The 18,958-nt window shown below is 46.6% G+C and overlaps 1 protein-coding gene across 1 annotated transcript in view; it reads left to right on the forward strand.

The window, feature by feature from the left end:
* Positions 1-15,559, forward strand: part of CLYBL (citrate lyase beta like) — a 282,666-nt gene extending 267,107 nt beyond the window's left edge. The window contains exons 8-9 of the mRNA XM_025364289.1: positions 14,308-14,427; positions 15,432-15,559. Of these exons, the coding sequence (XP_025220074.1) occupies positions 14,308-14,403 (96 nt within the window). The 3' untranslated portion in view covers positions 14,404-14,427; positions 15,432-15,559. The remainder of the gene's footprint in view (positions 1-14,307; positions 14,428-15,431) is intronic.
* The last annotated feature ends 3,399 nt before the right edge of the window (positions 15,560-18,958 follow it).

Raw genomic sequence — 18,958 nt, forward strand, 5'->3', positions numbered from 1 at the left:
AAAAAAAAAAAAAAAAAAAAAAAAGAATTCTCTGGCCGGGCACGGTGGCTCAAGCCTGTAATCCCAGCACTTTGAGAGGCCGAGACGGGTGGATCACGAGGTCAGGAGATCGAGACCATCCTGGCTAACCTGGTGAAACCCCGTCTCTACTAAAAAATACAAAAGAAAACTAGCCGGGCGAGGTGGCGGGCGCCTGTAGTCCCAGCTACTCGGGAGGCTGAGGCAGGAGAATGGCGTGAACCCGGGAGGCGGAACTTGCAATGAGCTGAGATCCGGCCACTGCACTCCAGCCTGGGCGACAGAGCGAGACTCCATCTCAAAAAAAAAAAAAAAAAATAGAATTCTCTCTACTGTAGCATGCACCTCCCTGCAGCATCTTGGGCAGAAATAGGTACACGAAACATGTTTAGTAAACACTGTTTAGCTAACTGGTTTTCAAATTCCTGACAATGCTAAAAAAATTTATTAGATGTACTTTTAACAGTATATATGACATACTTCTGCTACCTTCTAGAAAAATCGAAAGAAGATGTTTCCATCAATTATTTCATCAGTTGTTATTCATCAATTGTACTTTGAAAAAATGTGCCAGTATTTTAGTAAATCTTTCAGTCTCTTCTAGTTAATGTTAACTCATTAAATCTGTGTTCCAAAGAAAGAATAAGCCTGCCATGGATGAAATAGAGAAATTTTAGCATTATTGGTCTTAGCTACAAACTGCTATAAGTAGCATTCATTGTCTGCTTTTCTCATGGGCAAACAGGAGCTTAAATTCGATGTCAAATATTTTTAAACAAAGACATTTAAACATTTGGCCTGTTACACATTTGTCTTGGTTTTAAAAATAATTTTTTAAAATCTTTGAACAAAATTTCCGGTTTCAAAGAGAAATCTGAAATGGAGGTGATAGTAGCAGAACGCTACACAATTACTAAAAAATCAACGAATTATACACTTACAATGGGTGAATTTTATGGTATGCAAATCATACCTCAATAAAGCCACTTTAAAAACTGAGAAAATTAAGCACAAAACCTAATTTGATGGCAAATGTGTTAACTCCCTTAGATTTTGATACGCTTATAAATCCAATTGTTTTCACCTCAATACATAGCTTTCTACATAGCATACTTGGCTTTATTTTTCCAGATTTTCTTGTGAAAAGATATCAAAAACAAAGACTTGCCTACTCTTGCCTGATTATTCTGCCTGAATATTTTTAAAGAGAAATCTTGCCCTCTACATGTTTAGGCCCCGAGGAAAGTTTTAAAAATAGAAGGCTACCGTGGTCTCTCTGATCAGTTTTTAAAGTAAGCATGGCTCTGGTCCGTGGAGACCCAGACCTGGGCAAGTAGATGATTCGGGATGGTCATATATTCAGATAACTGGCACACACGTGCACCTCAGCTCTCCTTGCTGCTGTTTGGCCGCCTCTACCTTTCCTGCCCTGCTCCTGCCAAATCCATCTTCCAAGCCTTCTACTGCTTCTTCTTCCCCATCGCACCCCCGACTTCCTGGAATTCTTGGTAAAGTCCCAAATTAGTCTTACCAAGAACAACACACAAATCTTTCTATTTTCTAGCTCCATCTTTCCATTTATTTAGCTAAAGCTAAATAATTTCACCCTTCCTTTGTAAAAAGCAAAATGTTAATGCTGTCCATTCATTTTGCATCCACTCAACTTCCACATTCCAAGAAACGTCCCCCCTTTTGAACAAATGTGTCTATCCATCATCTTTGCTATACCTCTTCCTTTTCTGGTCCATCATCTGCTGAAAGAACTGTGTCCTGTGTTTCAGTACCTCCTCCTCAGTGTAAGCCAAGCTCTGGACTTCAGATCATCTGCATTTGATTAGTATCTGTCCTCTGCTGATATTCTAAGTTTTTAAAATTTTCTAAATTTATTTGTTTTCCTCCTGAGGCTCTGCCAAATATATAGCATCCCTGAGTCTAGTTTCTTAAAGAGACAACTAAATCTGTGATTTATAAGAGTTTAGAGGGGACAGGAAGCTTCAGGCATGAGCCTGTTTCTGTTCATTGTATTTTCAAAGACACTGATGTCTCTCAAACTCTTGCAGGTCTTAAAACGACTCTGAAATCATAAAACCCACTTAGAATTCAAACAGTCTGCTTCTCACTGAGCCATTCTGTGATAAGTGGAATTAAATAATCTCTGGCCAGCAATAACAGTAGCAATACCAGTAGCAATGGTGGTAGCAGTAACCAGGCGAGCAGTGGCCATGGGAGTGGTAATAATAACCAGAGGAGAGATCATCACACTCCTAACAGTAGTGGTGGCCGTCATGACAGTGGTGTGGCCACAGTAGTGATAGTGCTGGTAGCATAACTGCTCCCATTTATTGTGAGAGCCTGTTAGGTGACAGGCCATTGTTCATATATATATGCATATATGTGTGTATATATGCATATATATGCATATGTGTATATATGTATGTGTATATATGCATATATATGTATATATGCATATATGTGTATATATGTGTGTGTGTGTATATATATATATTTTTTTTGGAGATGGAGTCTTTCTCTGTTGCCTAGGCTGGAGTACGGTGGTGGGATCTCGGCTCACTGCAACCTCCACCTCCTAGGTTCAAGCGATTCTCATGCCTCAGCCTACTGAGTAGCTGGGATTACAGGTGCATGCCACTGTGCCCAGCTAATTGCATTTTTGGTAGAGATGGGGTTTCACCGTGTTGGCCAGGCTGGTCTTGAACTCCTGACCTCAAGTGATCCGCCCACTTCTGCCTCCCAATGTGTTGGGATTTCAGGCATGAGCCACTGCACCTGGCCCTTGCATATATTATTTTATGTAATCCTCACAACAGCCCTATAGGAGCGATATTATCCCCATTTTCCAGATGAAGAAATTAAGACTGGGAAAGGTAGCTTTATTCACTGTGGATCACACAGCTGGAAAAGGCATTCCTGGATTCAAAGTCAGGTGTAACAGAGCCCAAAGTCCACATCCCTAACCTCTGCATGAAGCTGCTTCTAAGGGAAACACCAAGAAAAGCCAGATCCTTTCTCTCCAGGGAGCTTCGTTACCCTTCATTGCAGCCGCAGGCTACTGAGAGCCACCGCAAGCTGTGCCCATCCTGGAAAGTGTCCTGTTTTTGCATAGAGAAGATGATCCCCTGTGCCTGCTCAGACCATCACTGACCTGGCAGGTGGAGCTGCCCCAGAAACACAAGAGGCCTCCCTTCTGTGCCCCTCCTGGCCCTGCCCTCTGAGTGACAGCCAGAGAGCTACAGGGGAAGGGACGGGAGGGATAAAGAGGAGCTTCTCCAGGCTTCTGCACCTTTCAGAGCTTGGAAAATGAATCCACTAATTGCCCAGGGTACACAATTCTCCCAACCTCCTGCATGACCCCTAAACTCAGTACCCTCTGTGAACCTGTACCTTCCAGGGCCTTCCCCAGCCGCTCAGCATGCTGCTCCCATCTGACTTTTCACTGTGCTTCCCAGTCAGGTGCAAAATGAACACCACCCCAGCCCACCCCAAACCCGATATTCCTACTGTTACATTCTTATGAATTATTTAAAGGGCTTCCCCATCAAAGGCCATGGAGTGTCTTCCGTCTGAATTCCATGATAGGTAACCATAGATTAGCACAATGTGAATTGGTATCTATGTTGAATGACTTCAGTTGAACTTTCAGAAATTTCATGTAGAGATACATTAGCATCCGTAAATTATCTGGCAATAGGAATGAATGGCTGCTGAATTTCAATTCAAAATATTATTAAAATACCGATCAAATTATCACTACAATTTAAAGTGTTAAAAAGATGAAAAACACGTTCTATATGTTCTAAGTCTTCAGTCATATTCTTTTACTATCTTCCTGACAGTTGTTTATTTATTTAATTATTGAGACAGGGTCTCACTCTGTTGCTGGGGTGCAGTGGCACGATCATGGCTCACTTTAGCCTTGACCTCCTGGGCTCAAGTGATCCTTCCACCTCAGCCTCCTGAATAGCTGGGACCACAGGTGCGTGCCACCACACCCAGCTATTTTTTTTTTTTTTTAAAGACAGAGTCTCACTATGTTGCCCAAGCTGGTCTCAAACTCCTGGGCTCAGGCAATCCTCCCATCTTGGACTCCCAAAGCCACTGTGCCCAGGCTTCATTACAATTTTTAAAGATGTTTATTCATAAAACAAAGAGTTACTGATAATCAGATATTACACAAGGACCAAATATCACCGCCTTTAATCCCCCTAACAAATGCTTTAGGTATTTTTAAGACTTAAAATGTCACTCATATATTGTATTATTGAATTCTACTATTTCTGGTATTGTAATAAATTACAGTAAGAACTTTCAAATGGAAGCCCAGGATGAAAAATGTTATATTTTACTCTTTCCCAAATTCTCATTAAAATTGCAATTTCACGCATTTGCTTATCTGCACATTATATGTATTTTTAGCCTCATCTTAAGTAATAATATTTCTGAAATAGCTTAGATATGCCATTTTTATAAATTATATTAAATATAATTTAATACATAGTATATACAAAATAAATATGTAGCTGTATTTGAATTTTCTCTATAATTATCCCAAATACCAGTTATCAGCCATACTTTGGGTTACAATGATTAATAAGAAGAATTTGAGATTTGGGGTGAAAAGCCTTAGATTCTAGTCTTGTCCCCTTAAGTTCCTTTATAAGATTAACTAGTACTGAATCTTATTTTTTGCACCTATAATACTAAATAATCATGCCTTCTGTACTACAGTGAGAAAAAGTCTTTGAAAATATTTTGGGCCGGGCGCGGTGGCTCAAGCCTGTAATCCCAGCACTTTGGGAGGCCAAGACAGGCAGATCACGAGGTCAGGAGATCGAGACCATCCTGGCTGACATGGTGAAACCCCGTCTCTACTAAAAAATACAAAAAACTAGCCGGGCGAGGTGGCGGGCACCTGTAGTCCCAGCTACTCGGGAAGCTGAGGCAAGAGAATGGCAGGAACCTGGGAGGCGGAGCTTGCAGTGAGCTGAGATCCGGCCACTGCACTCCAGCCCGGGCGACAGAGCGAGACTCCGTCTCAAAAAAAAAAAAAAAAAAGGAAATATTTTGGGTCAGGCGCGGTGGCTCACACCTATAATCCCAACACTTTGGGAGGCCACAGCAGGCAGATCACTTGAGGTCAGGAGATCAAGACCAACCCGGACAACATGGCAAAACCCCGTCTCTACTAAAAATACAAAAAGTTAGCCAGGCTTGGTGGGGCATGCCTGTAGTCCCAGCTAGTCAGCTAGTGGGGAGGCTGAGGTGGGAGGACCACCTGAACCCGGGAAGTCAAGGCTGCAGTGAGCTGTGATCGTGCCACTGCACTGCAGCCTGGGAGACGGGAGTGAGACCCTGTCTCAAAAAAAAAAAAAAAAAAAAAAAAAAAAGAATATTTTGTAATAGTATAAAGTACTATCAAATGAAACCTCTTTTTTGGGTAATGGGTCTTCCTAATGGCATTACCCTCCTCCAATTTTCAGTTTGGAAACTAATATTCCAGGGCTTACTGAGAGTATAGTTAGCTAGAGTAGAGGTTACAGTTGCCAAGACAATCTTCCTGTTTCCTCCTCAAGGAAACTAACATCCTTTCCCCCAGATCTACCCCTCCCCTGGCGCCCAGAAAGCGGTGCCAGACAATCCATCCATGCTGTCCCACTCAGAAGTAGGGCTGGGCCAGGCCAGCCCAGCCCAGCTCTTAGCTTCCCCATCGGTGGATTCTCGGACCACCTCTGGACAGAGGAAAAACACCCAGAGTGAAGGAAAGGAAACAGGTGGTTCAACTTCCTCTGCTTGGGGTCCAGAAAGGAGCACATATGGGCCCATCAGTGTGTGTAACAAGAACAGAGGAACCCCACTGGGTTTCAGTCCAGCTTCATCTAATAAAGACTGTCTTTATGTGCTTTGTCATAAGAAAAGTCAAGCAGCTAATAAATAGCAGAACCGACTGGGCACAGTGGCTCACGCCTGTAATCCCAGCACTTTGTGAGGCCGAGGCAGGTGGATCATGAAGTCAGGAGTTCAAGACCAGCCTGGTCAACATGGGAAAACCCCGTCTCTACTAAAAACACAAAAATTAGCTGGGTGTGGTGGCGGGAGCCTGAAATCCCAGCTACTCAGGAGGCTGAGGCAGGAAAATGGTTTGAACCAGGGAGGCAGAGGTTGCAGTGAGCCGTGATCACGCCATTGCACTCCAGCCTGAGTGACAGGGCTAGACTCCATCCCCCAAAAAAAAAAGCAGAACCAGTATTTTAAAATGTCATCTCTCTTCCAGATTGCTTTAATTTAGGCTGGAGTAGGCTGTGTGTCCTCAGGCCTAGGAGACAGCTTTTGAGCCATAGAGAGAACCACAGAAAGATCCAGTGTCTCCTACCACACCCCTTAGTTTTGTGTATCTGTTATGTCACTGGTGACCAGAGACACCAGGCTCCTGCAGAACAAAGAAAGCCGGCTGGGTGCGGTGGCTCAAGCCTGTAATCCCAGCACTTTGGGAGGCCGAGACGGGCGGATCACGAGGTCAGGAGATCGAGACCATCCTGGCTAACACGGTGAAACCCCGTCTCTACTAAAAAATACAAAAAACTAGCCGGGCGAGGTGGCGGGCGCCTGTAGTCCCAGCTACTCCGGAGGCTGAGGCGGGAGAATGGCGTGAACCCGGGAGGCAGAGCTTGCAGTGAGCTGAGATCCAGCCACTGCACTCCAGCCTGGGTGACAGAGCGAGACTCTGTCTCAAAAAAAAAAAAAAAAAAAAAAAGAACAAAGAAAGCCAACTCCACACACACTTCCAGTCCCCACGCCCTTCTCCTGACTCTTCTGGCATCCCTGACCTTCGAAAGCTGACTTTTAAAGAACTGTTCTTTGAAGCCCTTCCCTGGTCAAACCAGCGCCATTGTGATGGCTCCTTCTCTCTGCAGCTCCTTGGCCCTGAAGCACCACAGACGTCATAAACTCACTTGCCCTTTAACTGTTAAGTCACTTGCACGAGTTAACTAGAGCCCAAACCAACATGAAAATTTTTTTTTCGTGAAAAGCTCTCACTCTGTCACCTGGGCTGGAGTGCAGCGGTGCCGTCACGGCTCCCTGCAGCCTTGACCAGGCTCAGGCGATCCTCCTCGCTCAGCCCAGGAGTGCTGGGATTACACTACCACACTGGCCCCAGCATTACCCGTTTTGAGGTCAGCCACGGTGTCCTACCAGAGGCTCAGCAAGTGTTGGCCAACTGAACAGTGAATATTACCAGACCGGGGCACAGAGAGACACGTGCAGATAAAGGAGAGGAGAAGGTGAGCTCAGAACTGGAAAGCTTTGTGGAGACCTGGGGTGGTTCTGTCTTCTCCTATCACTGTCCCCTCAGTCAGCCAGCTCGTACCCCAGAAAGAGCCATCATGTGCCCTGCTCTGTATTCCTTTCCTCCTCCTGTCCCTTTCCCCTGCTTAGCTGCTCCTGACCCTTCACATGTCAGTTAAACATCACGTCCCACAGGACGCCCCACCTGATCAGGTTAGGTCCCCTATCGGTTACTCTTCAGCTCCCCTGTGCCTTGCTTTTTAAACAAACGTTCTCATTCGTAAGTAATAGTCGTTTCCATCATTGTCTATTTAATGTCTTTCTCCCCATTAGACTGGAAGCCCGGTGAGGTCAGGGACCACATCTGTCTTGTTCCTGCTGTCGCAAGTCCCGGGGCCTGAGGCACGCCAGGCGTGCAGTAGACTCTGCATCCATGTCGATGCAGGGAACTGATAGGCACAGGTGTGGGCCAGGGCATCCCGCACAGCTTGATGGGGTGGGAGGCAGAGCCCCATATCCCTGAGACCATCTGGGATGAAACCTCACTGCACATTCCAGGTGACTTAAAGACCCAGCAGGTATGTGTGATAGCAAAGCTTTGCCCAGACAACTACAGCCCCTTCCCTAAGGTCCCAAATTAAAGAAAAAGAATGATCCAAATCACCAACTATCGAACCTGTGTCCCTCTATTCAGGCAGGTCAGTATTGCTGCTCTTGGCTTTTCATTCAGCCTTTTCCATCATCGCCAGGTCAGCAGTCACAGAGCATCTCCTGTGTTCCTGGCAGGTACTGGGTTCTGGGTGCTGGGTGCTGGCTCTTGGGAGTCAAAGGCACGTGAGGCCTGGCACTTGCCTCATGGCATTGTGAACAAGATAGCAATGTAAACAAATAGATAGGAACACAGGCTATACCAGGATCTGCACAGGGAAAGGGTGGAGAGGGATTTGCTCTACCAAGGAGGCCTCAAACACTTCATAGAGGTGACAACTTGACATCTGGAAGCATCAGGAGGAGTTTGCCAGACAGGGAAAGGGCCTTCAGAGGGAGAGCAGGGCATGCGGCAGAGCTGCAGGGCAGTGTGTTTTGGGGGATGGATCTCAGGGGACTGGCAGGAGACGAGGCTGAGGGGGGCAGGGTCCCATCATGGGCAGGCTTGGGTCTCCACTGAAGATACTGCACTTAATTCTGCAAGTCCAAAGAAAACCATGGCAAGGTTAAAGCAAGGGGATGATTCCGTCAGATCTGTTTTAGAAAGATAACAGCATGCTCCCAACTAGAAAAGTGCCACCCCCTATAAACATCCTGGCACCATGTCCCTGAGAGCTCCGGGAGCCAGCTTTGGAGCCAGGAAGCCTCACTGAGCTGTGGGTGCCTGGCACCCAAACGGACATCCTTCAGATGAATGTCACAACAAAATTGAGAGGGAACCGAGGGCACACGAGGGCCTTTCTAAGGACTCTCCAAGTGGGAGAAGTTGAAAAACAGGAAAGAAGAATGCAGCAGTGCCGGTGAGAGTGTCTCTGGGAGCATCATCTTCTACCTTTTTGGGGGAGTTTCAGGGCGCTGTTGACTTTGTAGATAAGGAAGAGCCATATCCCAGGAGGCCACAGCTGGGCTGAGAGATTTAGCAAGTGGAAGGCACAGCCAGGATCTCGAGGAGAAATTTGATCATGGCCAACACTGGCTGGAAGTTTAGGAATTCCCTGGGAACGGCTGTGAGGCCAGTCATTCATTCATTGAGCAGAAAGACTTAGCACCATATGGGAAAAGGGTGATACCCCAAAAAAGAAGGACTCTAGCAGCTGTATTCAAATAGTAGCGTTGAATTCTCACAGAGAACTCCCTCTCAGGGAGCCACAGCAACACCGTCATCAGAATGTGGTGTTGGAACCCCCTCAGTGTCCACAGAAGTTATTTGGAAACATAGTGAATAGGGAAAGACGTAGATCAGTTTGTGGTTTCTAGAAAATTACTCTTTTAGGACTGTGGAGAAAAAAAAGTCAAGTACTAAGTGCCAGAAATGCAAAATATATGACAATTTCCCATAGATGTGATTACTGTTGTCATCACGCTGGCATCACCTCTTTCACTGTCAAATTGTAAGTCAGATTATGTCAGTGCTTATCTGATCAACGGGCAATGGCCGAGGTGTCAGAAAAACCACAGTTCAATGGTGACTGTTTCCTTCCTATGCAAAAGACACGTGTGCTATGGTGATCCTGGCCTTCACCTTCAGGAGTCTGAAATCATAGACATATGTATAGTAAGATGTGCAAAGCAATTGACCAGTGATTTATTACAACACATAACGCCATAGGTAACTGTCAAATAAAAGCCCAAGATGTCCGGAGCTCCACGGCAACGCGTGGAGATGCCTGGCATTGCTGTAGGTACCCGTCTGTGTGAGCAGTGCAGTCCCACAAAGATGGCCCAGATTGGGAAGAAGTGCAGCCATTGTAGGCCCTCAGATCGTCCCTGTGCTCACCACCCTGGCCTCTTCTCCAACTCTTGTTGCATCAGGTAGCACCTGCTTTTTCCTTCCCTCTCCCCTCCAGTGAATGGTAAGCTCCCAGAGGGCAGGGCCAAGTCGCATCCTCTCACTGTCCCAAGCGACTGGCACAAGGGAGCTGCTCGGTCCATTCTTGACGGATGAATGAATAAGTGGTGATTAACCTAAGAAAATTCTGCCATTTCGCATCTTGGGGATGCCTTACAAGAGAAAGGCATCATTTACAGAAGGCTGCAAGAGGGCTCTTCAGTTTATAGACCTACATATCCAAGCCGGCCTAACCATTTCTACCTGGGGAGCTAAAACATGGAAGCTCTCAAACATGAATATGCATTAGAATCACCAGAGGAGTCCCCGTCAACCTCCAGCTTTTCTGCACAAACCATGTGGGACTGGGCCCAGGAATCTGCATTTTAACAAGCCCCCCTGCCCATTATTCTGATTCAGGGAGTCACAGAACACACTCAGAGAACCCTTTTCAATCACCAGGCCCCTAAGAGCACAGGCTTGGCATTAGATAGAATCAGCTTTATCCCTGTTCTGTTACATATTTCCTAACTACAGGGCCAAGTTGCACATGTTTCTTAAGCTCCTTCTGCCTCAGTTTCCTCAGTTATTAAAAGGGGATGAGTACAAACTCAAAGACAGAAAGGAGAATGGTGGTGGGCAGTGGCTCATGCCTTGTAATCCCAGCACTCTGGGAGGCCGAGGCAGGAGGATCACTTGAGCCTAGCAGTCTGAGACCAGCTTGGGCAGCATAGGGAGACCTTGTCTCTACATAAAAAATTAGCTGGGCATGGTGGTGCACACCTATGGTCCCAGCCACACAGGAGGCTGAGGCAGGAGGATGGCCTGAGCCTGGGGGGTCAAGGCTGCGTTAAGCCGTGATGATGCCACTGCACTCCAGCCTGGGTGACAGAGTGAAACCCAAGGATTCTACTTTTGGCATCCTTGTTAAAAGTAGAATGGTGGTTGCTGGGGGCAGGGGGACATGGAAATGGGGAATTGTCTAATAGATACAGAGTTTCAGGGATTTGGGTGGGGGGAGGTTTAGGATGGAGTCTCGCTGTGTCACCTAGGCTGGAGTACAGTGGCACAATCTCCGCTCACTGCAACCCCTGCTTCCCGGGTTCAAGCAATTCTCGTGCCTCAGCTTCCCGAGTAGCTGAGATTACAGGTGCCCACCACCACGCCCAGCTAATTTTTGTGTTTTTAGTAGAGACAGGGTTTCACCATGTTGGCCAGGCTGGTCTTGAACTCCTGACCTCAGGTGATCCATCTGCCTTGGCCTCTGAAGTGCTGGGATTACAGGCGTAAGCCACCGTGCCCGGGCTGCAGAGTTTCAGTTTTGCAAGAAGGAAAAGCTCTGGAGATCTGTAGCACAATGTACATAGAGTTAACACCACTGAACCGTATGCTTAAAAACATCTAAAATGGTGAATTTTATGTTATATGTTTTTGCCACAACTAAAAAACAAAAGTTTTACTGCGGATGGATAATGGTATCTACTTCAAAGTGTTGTTATGAGCATTACATGAAATAATGTATTTAAAGTGCCAGGCAACAGGCCCCAGACTAGGAATTGCTCAAAGAATTATAGCTATTATTATGATAGTAGCATGGGTGTTAAAAAATTTAACCATGAGGCCGGGCGCGGTGGCTCACACCTGTAATCCCAGCACTTTGGGAGGCCAAGGCAGGCAGATCACCTGAGGCCAGGAGTTCAAGACCAGCCTGGACAACATGGTGAAACCAAGTCTCTACTGAAAATACAAAAAAAATTAGCCAAATGTGGTGGCATGCACCTGTAGTCCCAGCTACTTGGGAGCTGAGACAGGAGAATCACTTGAACCTGGGAGGCAGAGGTTGCAGTGAGCCGAGATTGCGCTACTGCACTCCAGCCCGGGCAACAGAGTGAGACTCAGTCTCAAAAAATATATAAATAAATAAATATAAAATATAATCATTAAGGAAGATTTCAAACCTTCCCCAAAAATCCAAGTAGCTTTTTGATGAACTGCATTTTTCCAAATCCTGACCAATAGACTATTTTCATCTCACCTATAGATCCACATGTTTAAAAAAAATGCCACCTAAATTACAAGTGGCTATGTGAGAGCCTGGGGATATTCACGCTAGGCAGTTTCGTTCATAACACTGAAATCATCCATTTGCAGAGATGCAGGACACAGAACAAATATGCTACATTTTGTTTTGTACCTTAAGCTTCATTAAAGAAAATCAAGCAAAACCTGCCACCATAGAAGAAATGATCTCCCAGTCTTGAAAAACTATGTGAAGTGTTTTTCATCTTTGATATGCACATGGAACCCAAAGCAGGTTCGGGAACGTGGCACAGACTCACGGCCACCGTTTGGATTCTCTGTGCACCGTTTTGATTTCATGTGCATCTATGCTAATTTCATCTCCCCAGCCTATTGTTTAAACCCTAGCAGGACAGATGTGCTGTTTTACAGGGCCATAATCCACTTGGTGGGCAGATAACCAAGAGGCCTTTGGTCTTCATCATTTACTCCAATAAGAAAACTAGACGACTGCCTTGTAAAACAGCATGTGACCCAGGCCCTGATTTCCACCTAACGCCAACCTACAGGACCTCCTCGGAACTTCCAGCCAAATTAGGAAAATTCCTCCTGGTCATCAGCTCGAGGCTGAATTAAGTTATGGAAAGGACAGTCCGGGGGTATAAACAGTAAAAACGAGAGGACTGGGAAGTGACTTGCAGTACAGGAATTTAGGCCACACAGGTGTTCATATGAGTAAGAGTCATCATTCTAAGGCTGAGAAGGTTGGCCACTACTGGTAAAAATCCTGATCCTAGTAGGCTTAGAATCTCTCTCAATCGAAAGATAAATCCCAAAAGTCATTGCTAAGGATTCCCCCCATTTTTCTTTACCTCCATCCTATATATAACCATAACTTATTACCTCTCAGCCCTTATCATGGTAGCCCAGCACTCCTATCCCAGCAGCCCTGAGTAACATCAGCATTGACTGTTGGGAAGTGGTACTTGTGAAATCCAGAAACGGGCTGCAATAGATGCAAATGGACCACCATCAATGTGCCTTAGGATTGCCCCAACCACCTCCAGATATCAAAGGACCCCTGCACCCCACTCCCACCAGCATCCTTGCCCACAGGTCAAAGCAGGGTGGATTAGGATGAAGGGCTATCATTGTAAGCAACAAAAGGAAGTGATGAACACAAATAACCAGACATTAACTTTGGGTTCTGAGCATGCTGCTTTCTGTCCATTTAATCTGTCTTTTGCTGATGCACTTAAAGAAGCTACCTTGTCTTCTTAATGTGGGGATCTCTGATGAAGGCTTGAAGCTCTGAGACCCAAGCATCAGCCCCAGCTCTGGCTTTCCCTAGTCACATGACCTTGGAAGAGCACTTCTTTTTTTCCTTCTTTTATTACTCTGAGCCTCCATTTCTGCATCTAGAACAGGGCTTAGGTTACTTGACACAGTCTATATAAGTATGGTAGAAGTTTTTTCAAAAAATGAGTCTGTAAAATGGGGCTATTCCAGGAGATTTTAGAGACGCCTTCCCATCTTAACATTCAACCGATCTGTGATTCTTTTGTTACAGCTCATGTCCCTGGTATTTCTTTCTTTTTTTGAGATGGAGTCCCGCTCTATTGCCCAGGCTGGAGTGCAGTGGTGTGACCCTGGCTCACTGTGACTTCCGCCTCCTGGGTTCAAGCCATTCTTCTGCCTCAGCCTGCCAAGTAGCTGGGACTACAGGCATGTGCCACCATGCCCAGCTAATTTTTTTGTATTTTTATTAGAGACAGGGTTTCACCATGTTGGCCAGGCTGCTCTCGAACTCCTGACCTCAGGTTATCCGCCTGTCCTGGCCTCCCAAAGTGCTAGGATTACAGGCATGAGCCACTGCGCCCAGCAGTCCCTGGTCATTCTAATCGTCTTCTGTAAGTGTGTACCAACAGACTCATCTCTTTGTACTCAGTACTATCCTACCTTGCATTTTCTCATCACCTTATCAGGTTATCTCTCAATTATGTTACAGCAAGGCAGTAAGATTTTGCCATTAGCCTGACGGTACAAATTTTTAAAACAATAATCAGTTGCCAGAATATATTCCTGCTTTTAAAGTTCTACATAATATTTCAAAAATATATAGGGAAGTATTTAGATTTTCCTCCCACAGCTGTTTTCTGCTTGATTTCAAGAGCTAACTGTACAGTTTCCTGTCTTGTGTCCGATGTGTCTTTCCTCTCCATTAAAATGCTGAAGATTTTTATTCTTTTCCCGTCTTTAGGGGAAAAAAGAAATCTCTCCTCTGTAATTTACTTTGGCTTTCTCAAAAGTTGGGTAGGAAAGTCAGTATAATTCAGGTGGAATCTAAAATGTTCTTGTTGTGCAAGTGTGCACAGAAAGGAAACCTATCATTTGAGCATTCTTTCGGAAAGTTCGCATTCTCTGTTTTCCAGGGAGCCTTTACTTTCCAAGGGAGTATGATCGACATGCCATTACTGAAGCAGGCCCAGAACATTGTTACGCTTGCCACCTCCATCAAGGAAAAATGATCTGTTAAATGAAGCTCTCATCAGGTGGGCTGAACATATACAGTGGGTTTCTTAAAGACAAACCACAATACTCAAAGCAACGTGTTAGGATGCCAGATTGGGACCTGACTCCATTTACAGTTCATGTGAATCACGATTTTGTTGTTGTTGTCTTATTGGCCAGTTATTCCCCTAAAAAAAATGAACATTTTTCCTTTTGGATCCAAGTTTATGACTTTATCATTTTTAGTGTGTTACAAATATGGGCTTATGATTTCACAGGGAGGTAAGATCCTGGGGAAAGATGGGCTGTGAGAGGAAAGTAGGTCTTTAATGGCACGGTCTTTCCCAAATAGACATATTCCCTCCACCCTTCTCATGTTACTAAATGTTTCCTGCTTGTTCATGTGTACAGCTGACACCACAAATAATTTTAAGAAAGCCAGGCCTTTAAAAAATAGCAACAACATTAAGGGCTCATCTCTATTTCACTAGTAATCTGATAAAACAACAGAGATGGCATCAGAAAAGGATACTAAGTACTATATTGGCTTAAAAAGACACTTTCTAAAAGTAAACTTTCAAAACTGGTTACTATTAACCTCCAGCCACAAAATGAAACATCCATCTCCTTGAACCGCTAGATGATGGACAGGAAAGCTGTCATCCTGGGTGAATGCTGTGGGTCAACCGTTACTGGCAATTAAAAAATAAATGTGCAGAAACACACGACCATCCATTCTCCCCCTTTATTTTCCCGTTTAACTGTTTGCCATTGAGGCCATTTCCCCCTGGAAATGTATGGCCGAGACAGGACTCCCTCAGTCATAAACTTGTAGCGTCTCAGGAGACACAATGCCCCCGAGCTGGTGCATGTGGCCCCTGCAAGATTTGCATCACATTAGAGATGCGGCTGCAGGTCAGATGGGTGGTGTGGTTAACGGGCTTAGTAAAGCTGTTTTGAAGAGGTTAACCCAGCTTGTAGTAAGGGTAAATAAACATAACAACCAGCCATTGTTCCCTATTCAGCATGTACTCTTATATTGAAGGCTAAAGGGTATTGAAGCTGCAGAGGGATCAACTTGTGCTTGCCAGAGGACGCCAATGAAGTTTGAAACACCAACAATCAGAGATTTTGTTTCTGTTCCTCATTAAATCATGAGCTTTTGTGCCGAGACTCTGGACGACTGTTCCTTAAGAAATTAACAGAATGGGAAGTTTTAAACTCTACACCAACCTTTTCATGACCTACACAGCAGCAACACTGCTACTCTTAGACAAACACCGCGGGGAAGGCTGTTCTGTTTATTTAAATTTGTAAATAGAAAACAGTTGTTTTTTACTTTCATTTTTCACCTCCTCCTACGCCCTTTTGGATTATTTCCTCCGCAGCCCCTAGCGTGAGCCCCAACCAGGCCTCTCCTTTTCCCCACTTCTTGCAATTCCCACAGGAAGCCCGAGAGGTGAGTGGAGCTGAGGTTAGACACCAGGAGAGGCACCATCACGTGAAAGCACGGCCGCAGAGTCCCACTGCCACCAGGTGACCCCCACCCCCCCCAGTGCACAGCAGAGAGGGACAGCCATGCGGGGAGCCAGCACTGGGCAAGATGACTCTGGGGATCTTCATTCTGTGAAGACAACAACTCATTTCCCAAACACGGGATCCAGGAGACAGAGAGCTCCTAAATGGAGATGGCACACGCTCCGTGGGGTCCATCATAGAGCAGTGCCACCCTCCAGCCTGGCTGCCCTGTGCTGCCCCAGAGTGGCCAGAAAGGAAGGTGGGAGCTAGCCCCATCCTCACTCAGAGGCGGGAAAGAGGAAGATGGCCTCTTACCAACGTGAGAGCCGAACGGCCTCTAGCCACACTGCTTTCAGACCCAGACGGGGCAGCAGCAGCAGTTCCTGTAGGAGCACCCACAGCACCCACTGTTGCAGCTGGGACCCACCCAGGATGGGGCTCCTGGAGTCAGGTGCGCACCAGGTAACCCAGGACCACGCTGCGCACACCAGGCTGCCCCTCTGCTCAGAATGCAGAGGCATGGGAGGATGGCTTGGCAGTGGGAAGACTAAGGAAGGCCTCTCTCACTCTGCCCCTGCCATACACACCTGCTGAGGGTGTTAGAAACCGTGGAGGCAGGGCTGGTCCTAAGCAAAAGAAGAAAACAAACCCCACCTCGTCCTTCCTATGGGCAGCCCTCACCCCAATCTAACTACCCTTCCCATCCTCCAGCCTAATCCAAAGAAGCCCTTGGCTTGAGGCGATGAAGGGCTTGCATTCTAGTCGCACCCTGGCCCCACAGGCAGCCCGCCAGCCCCACACAGAGGAGCCTCCTCAAGACCTCCCCAGCCAAGGAGCCCTAAGACCTGGGGAAAAGCAGGCCCCTCCGCAAGGTCCCTGGGTGGTACCGAGGCCTGACTAGCTAGGTCTCCCGCTGCTGGCCACTCCCAGGCCACGGGTTCCTAGGTCCCAACCACGTCGGACTGCTTGCCACGCCCCTGCCCTCATCCCAAACTGCTTTGTTCAAACAAAACCACCTTGTTTCAGTCTCCCCAAATGTCCAGTTTATTATCTTCCTCATAATCCATGGTCCCTATTAGGGTAGGATCATGAGACTAGGACCTATGAGAGTCACAAATCTGGACCAAAGTCCCATTCCCTGAACAGAGACCCAAACGACGAGGGTCCCAGAAGAGAGTTCAGTCCTGATCAGAAATCCATGGTGCCTTAGTCCTTGAAGAACAAAACTCCAGGAAGAAGATGCTGGAAGGCAAAGGGTATTCCCCCTCTTTCTCCACCCGCATCTCTGTGGTGCCATGGGTGGGCCCAGGTGCCCTGGGAAAGGTGGGAGAGCAGCCAAGGGTGGGTGAGTGATCTCCACTGAGCTCACCGGGCACCCCCGACATGGGGAAGTGACAGCTGCCCGGCTCCTGAGCCAGGCATGGGTGACAAGAAGAGGACCTTGCAGCTAATCTGACTAATTAGAAACCATACCTGTTTATATTTTGTGTAGCTCATCACAAGCCGCTTAGCCATATCACCCCCCTGTTATTAATTCTTGGGGTCTAAATTATGGGTAACACTATTAAAACATTATCTGAACTAATGAGAAACAATTACTTAGAAAATGAGCCGGGACAAGATTGAGTCGAGAACATCAGTGGTGATCGCTGTAGATTAGTTTAATAAATCATCAGGTGCAAGGCAAGACTGACTGTATGTATGCAAAGCCCCGTCACGGGAAAATGAAATTGAGATTTTTTTTTGCATAATTTTTTCATTAATCTCAATAGGACCCGTGTGGTGTAGATTGCTTTATTCCCCTAATACCTTGCCTGAGGGGGGGTGCCCAATAATGTCTTCATTGTTTTACTGAGGTCTTAATGACAATCTGTGACAACCTCATTTTAATGTATAGAGGATTATATCAATACAGTCATGTTTTATTGAAACGGTGGAGGGAACTCCAGTCCGAGTCGGGCAGTGTCTGTGAACACAAGTTAGGAAGTTTCTCGGCATCCGGGAGCCTTCCCGGCTGATGTCCCAGTGTCAGTCCTCCCAGCCGCCCTCCCCTCCTCTCCTCCAGGGGCGGCTGGGAAACCAGTCCTGCGGGATGAAGACTTCACCGCCTCCGATTTCAATCTGAAAGTAACTCCTTCCCTGGCATATTTCGCTGGGAAGATAGAACAAACCATGTCGTTTTCCCCCGTCTCTAAAATAGACATATTATCATTCACACTTTTGCACCCGGTCGTTTTGCAGGAGTTCGGGAAACTGACTTGTGCTTCATTGGGACATTGTAATTTTGTAACAATGCCACGAGGAGAAAAAAGGAATACGGGGTTCTTTGTTTTGTTTTAATTGGAAGGACCTTCTGCTTTTACGATTTCGGTTTACCGTGGAAAACCGAATCTTCTGTGTGTTCTTTCTTCTAGTACTAGAAAAGCAGTGAATGGCACAAAACAGGTTCTGAGACGGCCTGCGAGGCCCCGAGCTCGTGGACGCGGCTGAGGGTCCGTGTCACCCGCGGAGCCCCTGCCATGCTTCCCGGCTCATCTTCGCGGGGAGCGGAGACCCCAGCATTTCAGCGTGAAAGTCTTCGACTTTCTTTCCGCGCTGTATTTCCCACGGGCGGAGCAGGGTACCTGAGCGTGGCCCCCACGGAGGGTCAGTGACTTTCCCAGACCCCGCTTGGCGCCCGCGAGTCCGCGCGTGGGACCCAGCAGCTCTGCGCCGGCTGGCTTTGGAGGGGGTGGTGTTCGTTTGTTTAAATTCCAGTTGTTACTTGGCAGCATATCGCCTTCCCAGTCAATAAGAATTGCCCACGACGTATAGAGAGACTTGCGGGAAGGGGCCGAAGCCGTCGTTAGCGCCTGGGCGGCGGCGGCCACTCAAACCCCGTTTCCGCCGAGCGCGCTGCAGCCTGCGGGGCGAGTTCGTTCTGTTTTGACAAAATCATTTGGGACTTCTTTGTCACTCATGCCCTTCCTTTTAAATGATTTTTATTTTTTTCCCACTGTAAGTGACCGGCTGGGTTTTACTTTTGCTTCTTCCGACGGAAAGGGCACCGCGAGC

Source organism: Theropithecus gelada, chromosome 17 (genome assembly GCF_003255815.1).
Source record: "Theropithecus gelada isolate Dixy chromosome 17, Tgel_1.0, whole genome shotgun sequence".
NCBI lineage: Eukaryota > Metazoa > Chordata > Mammalia > Primates > Cercopithecidae > Theropithecus > Theropithecus gelada.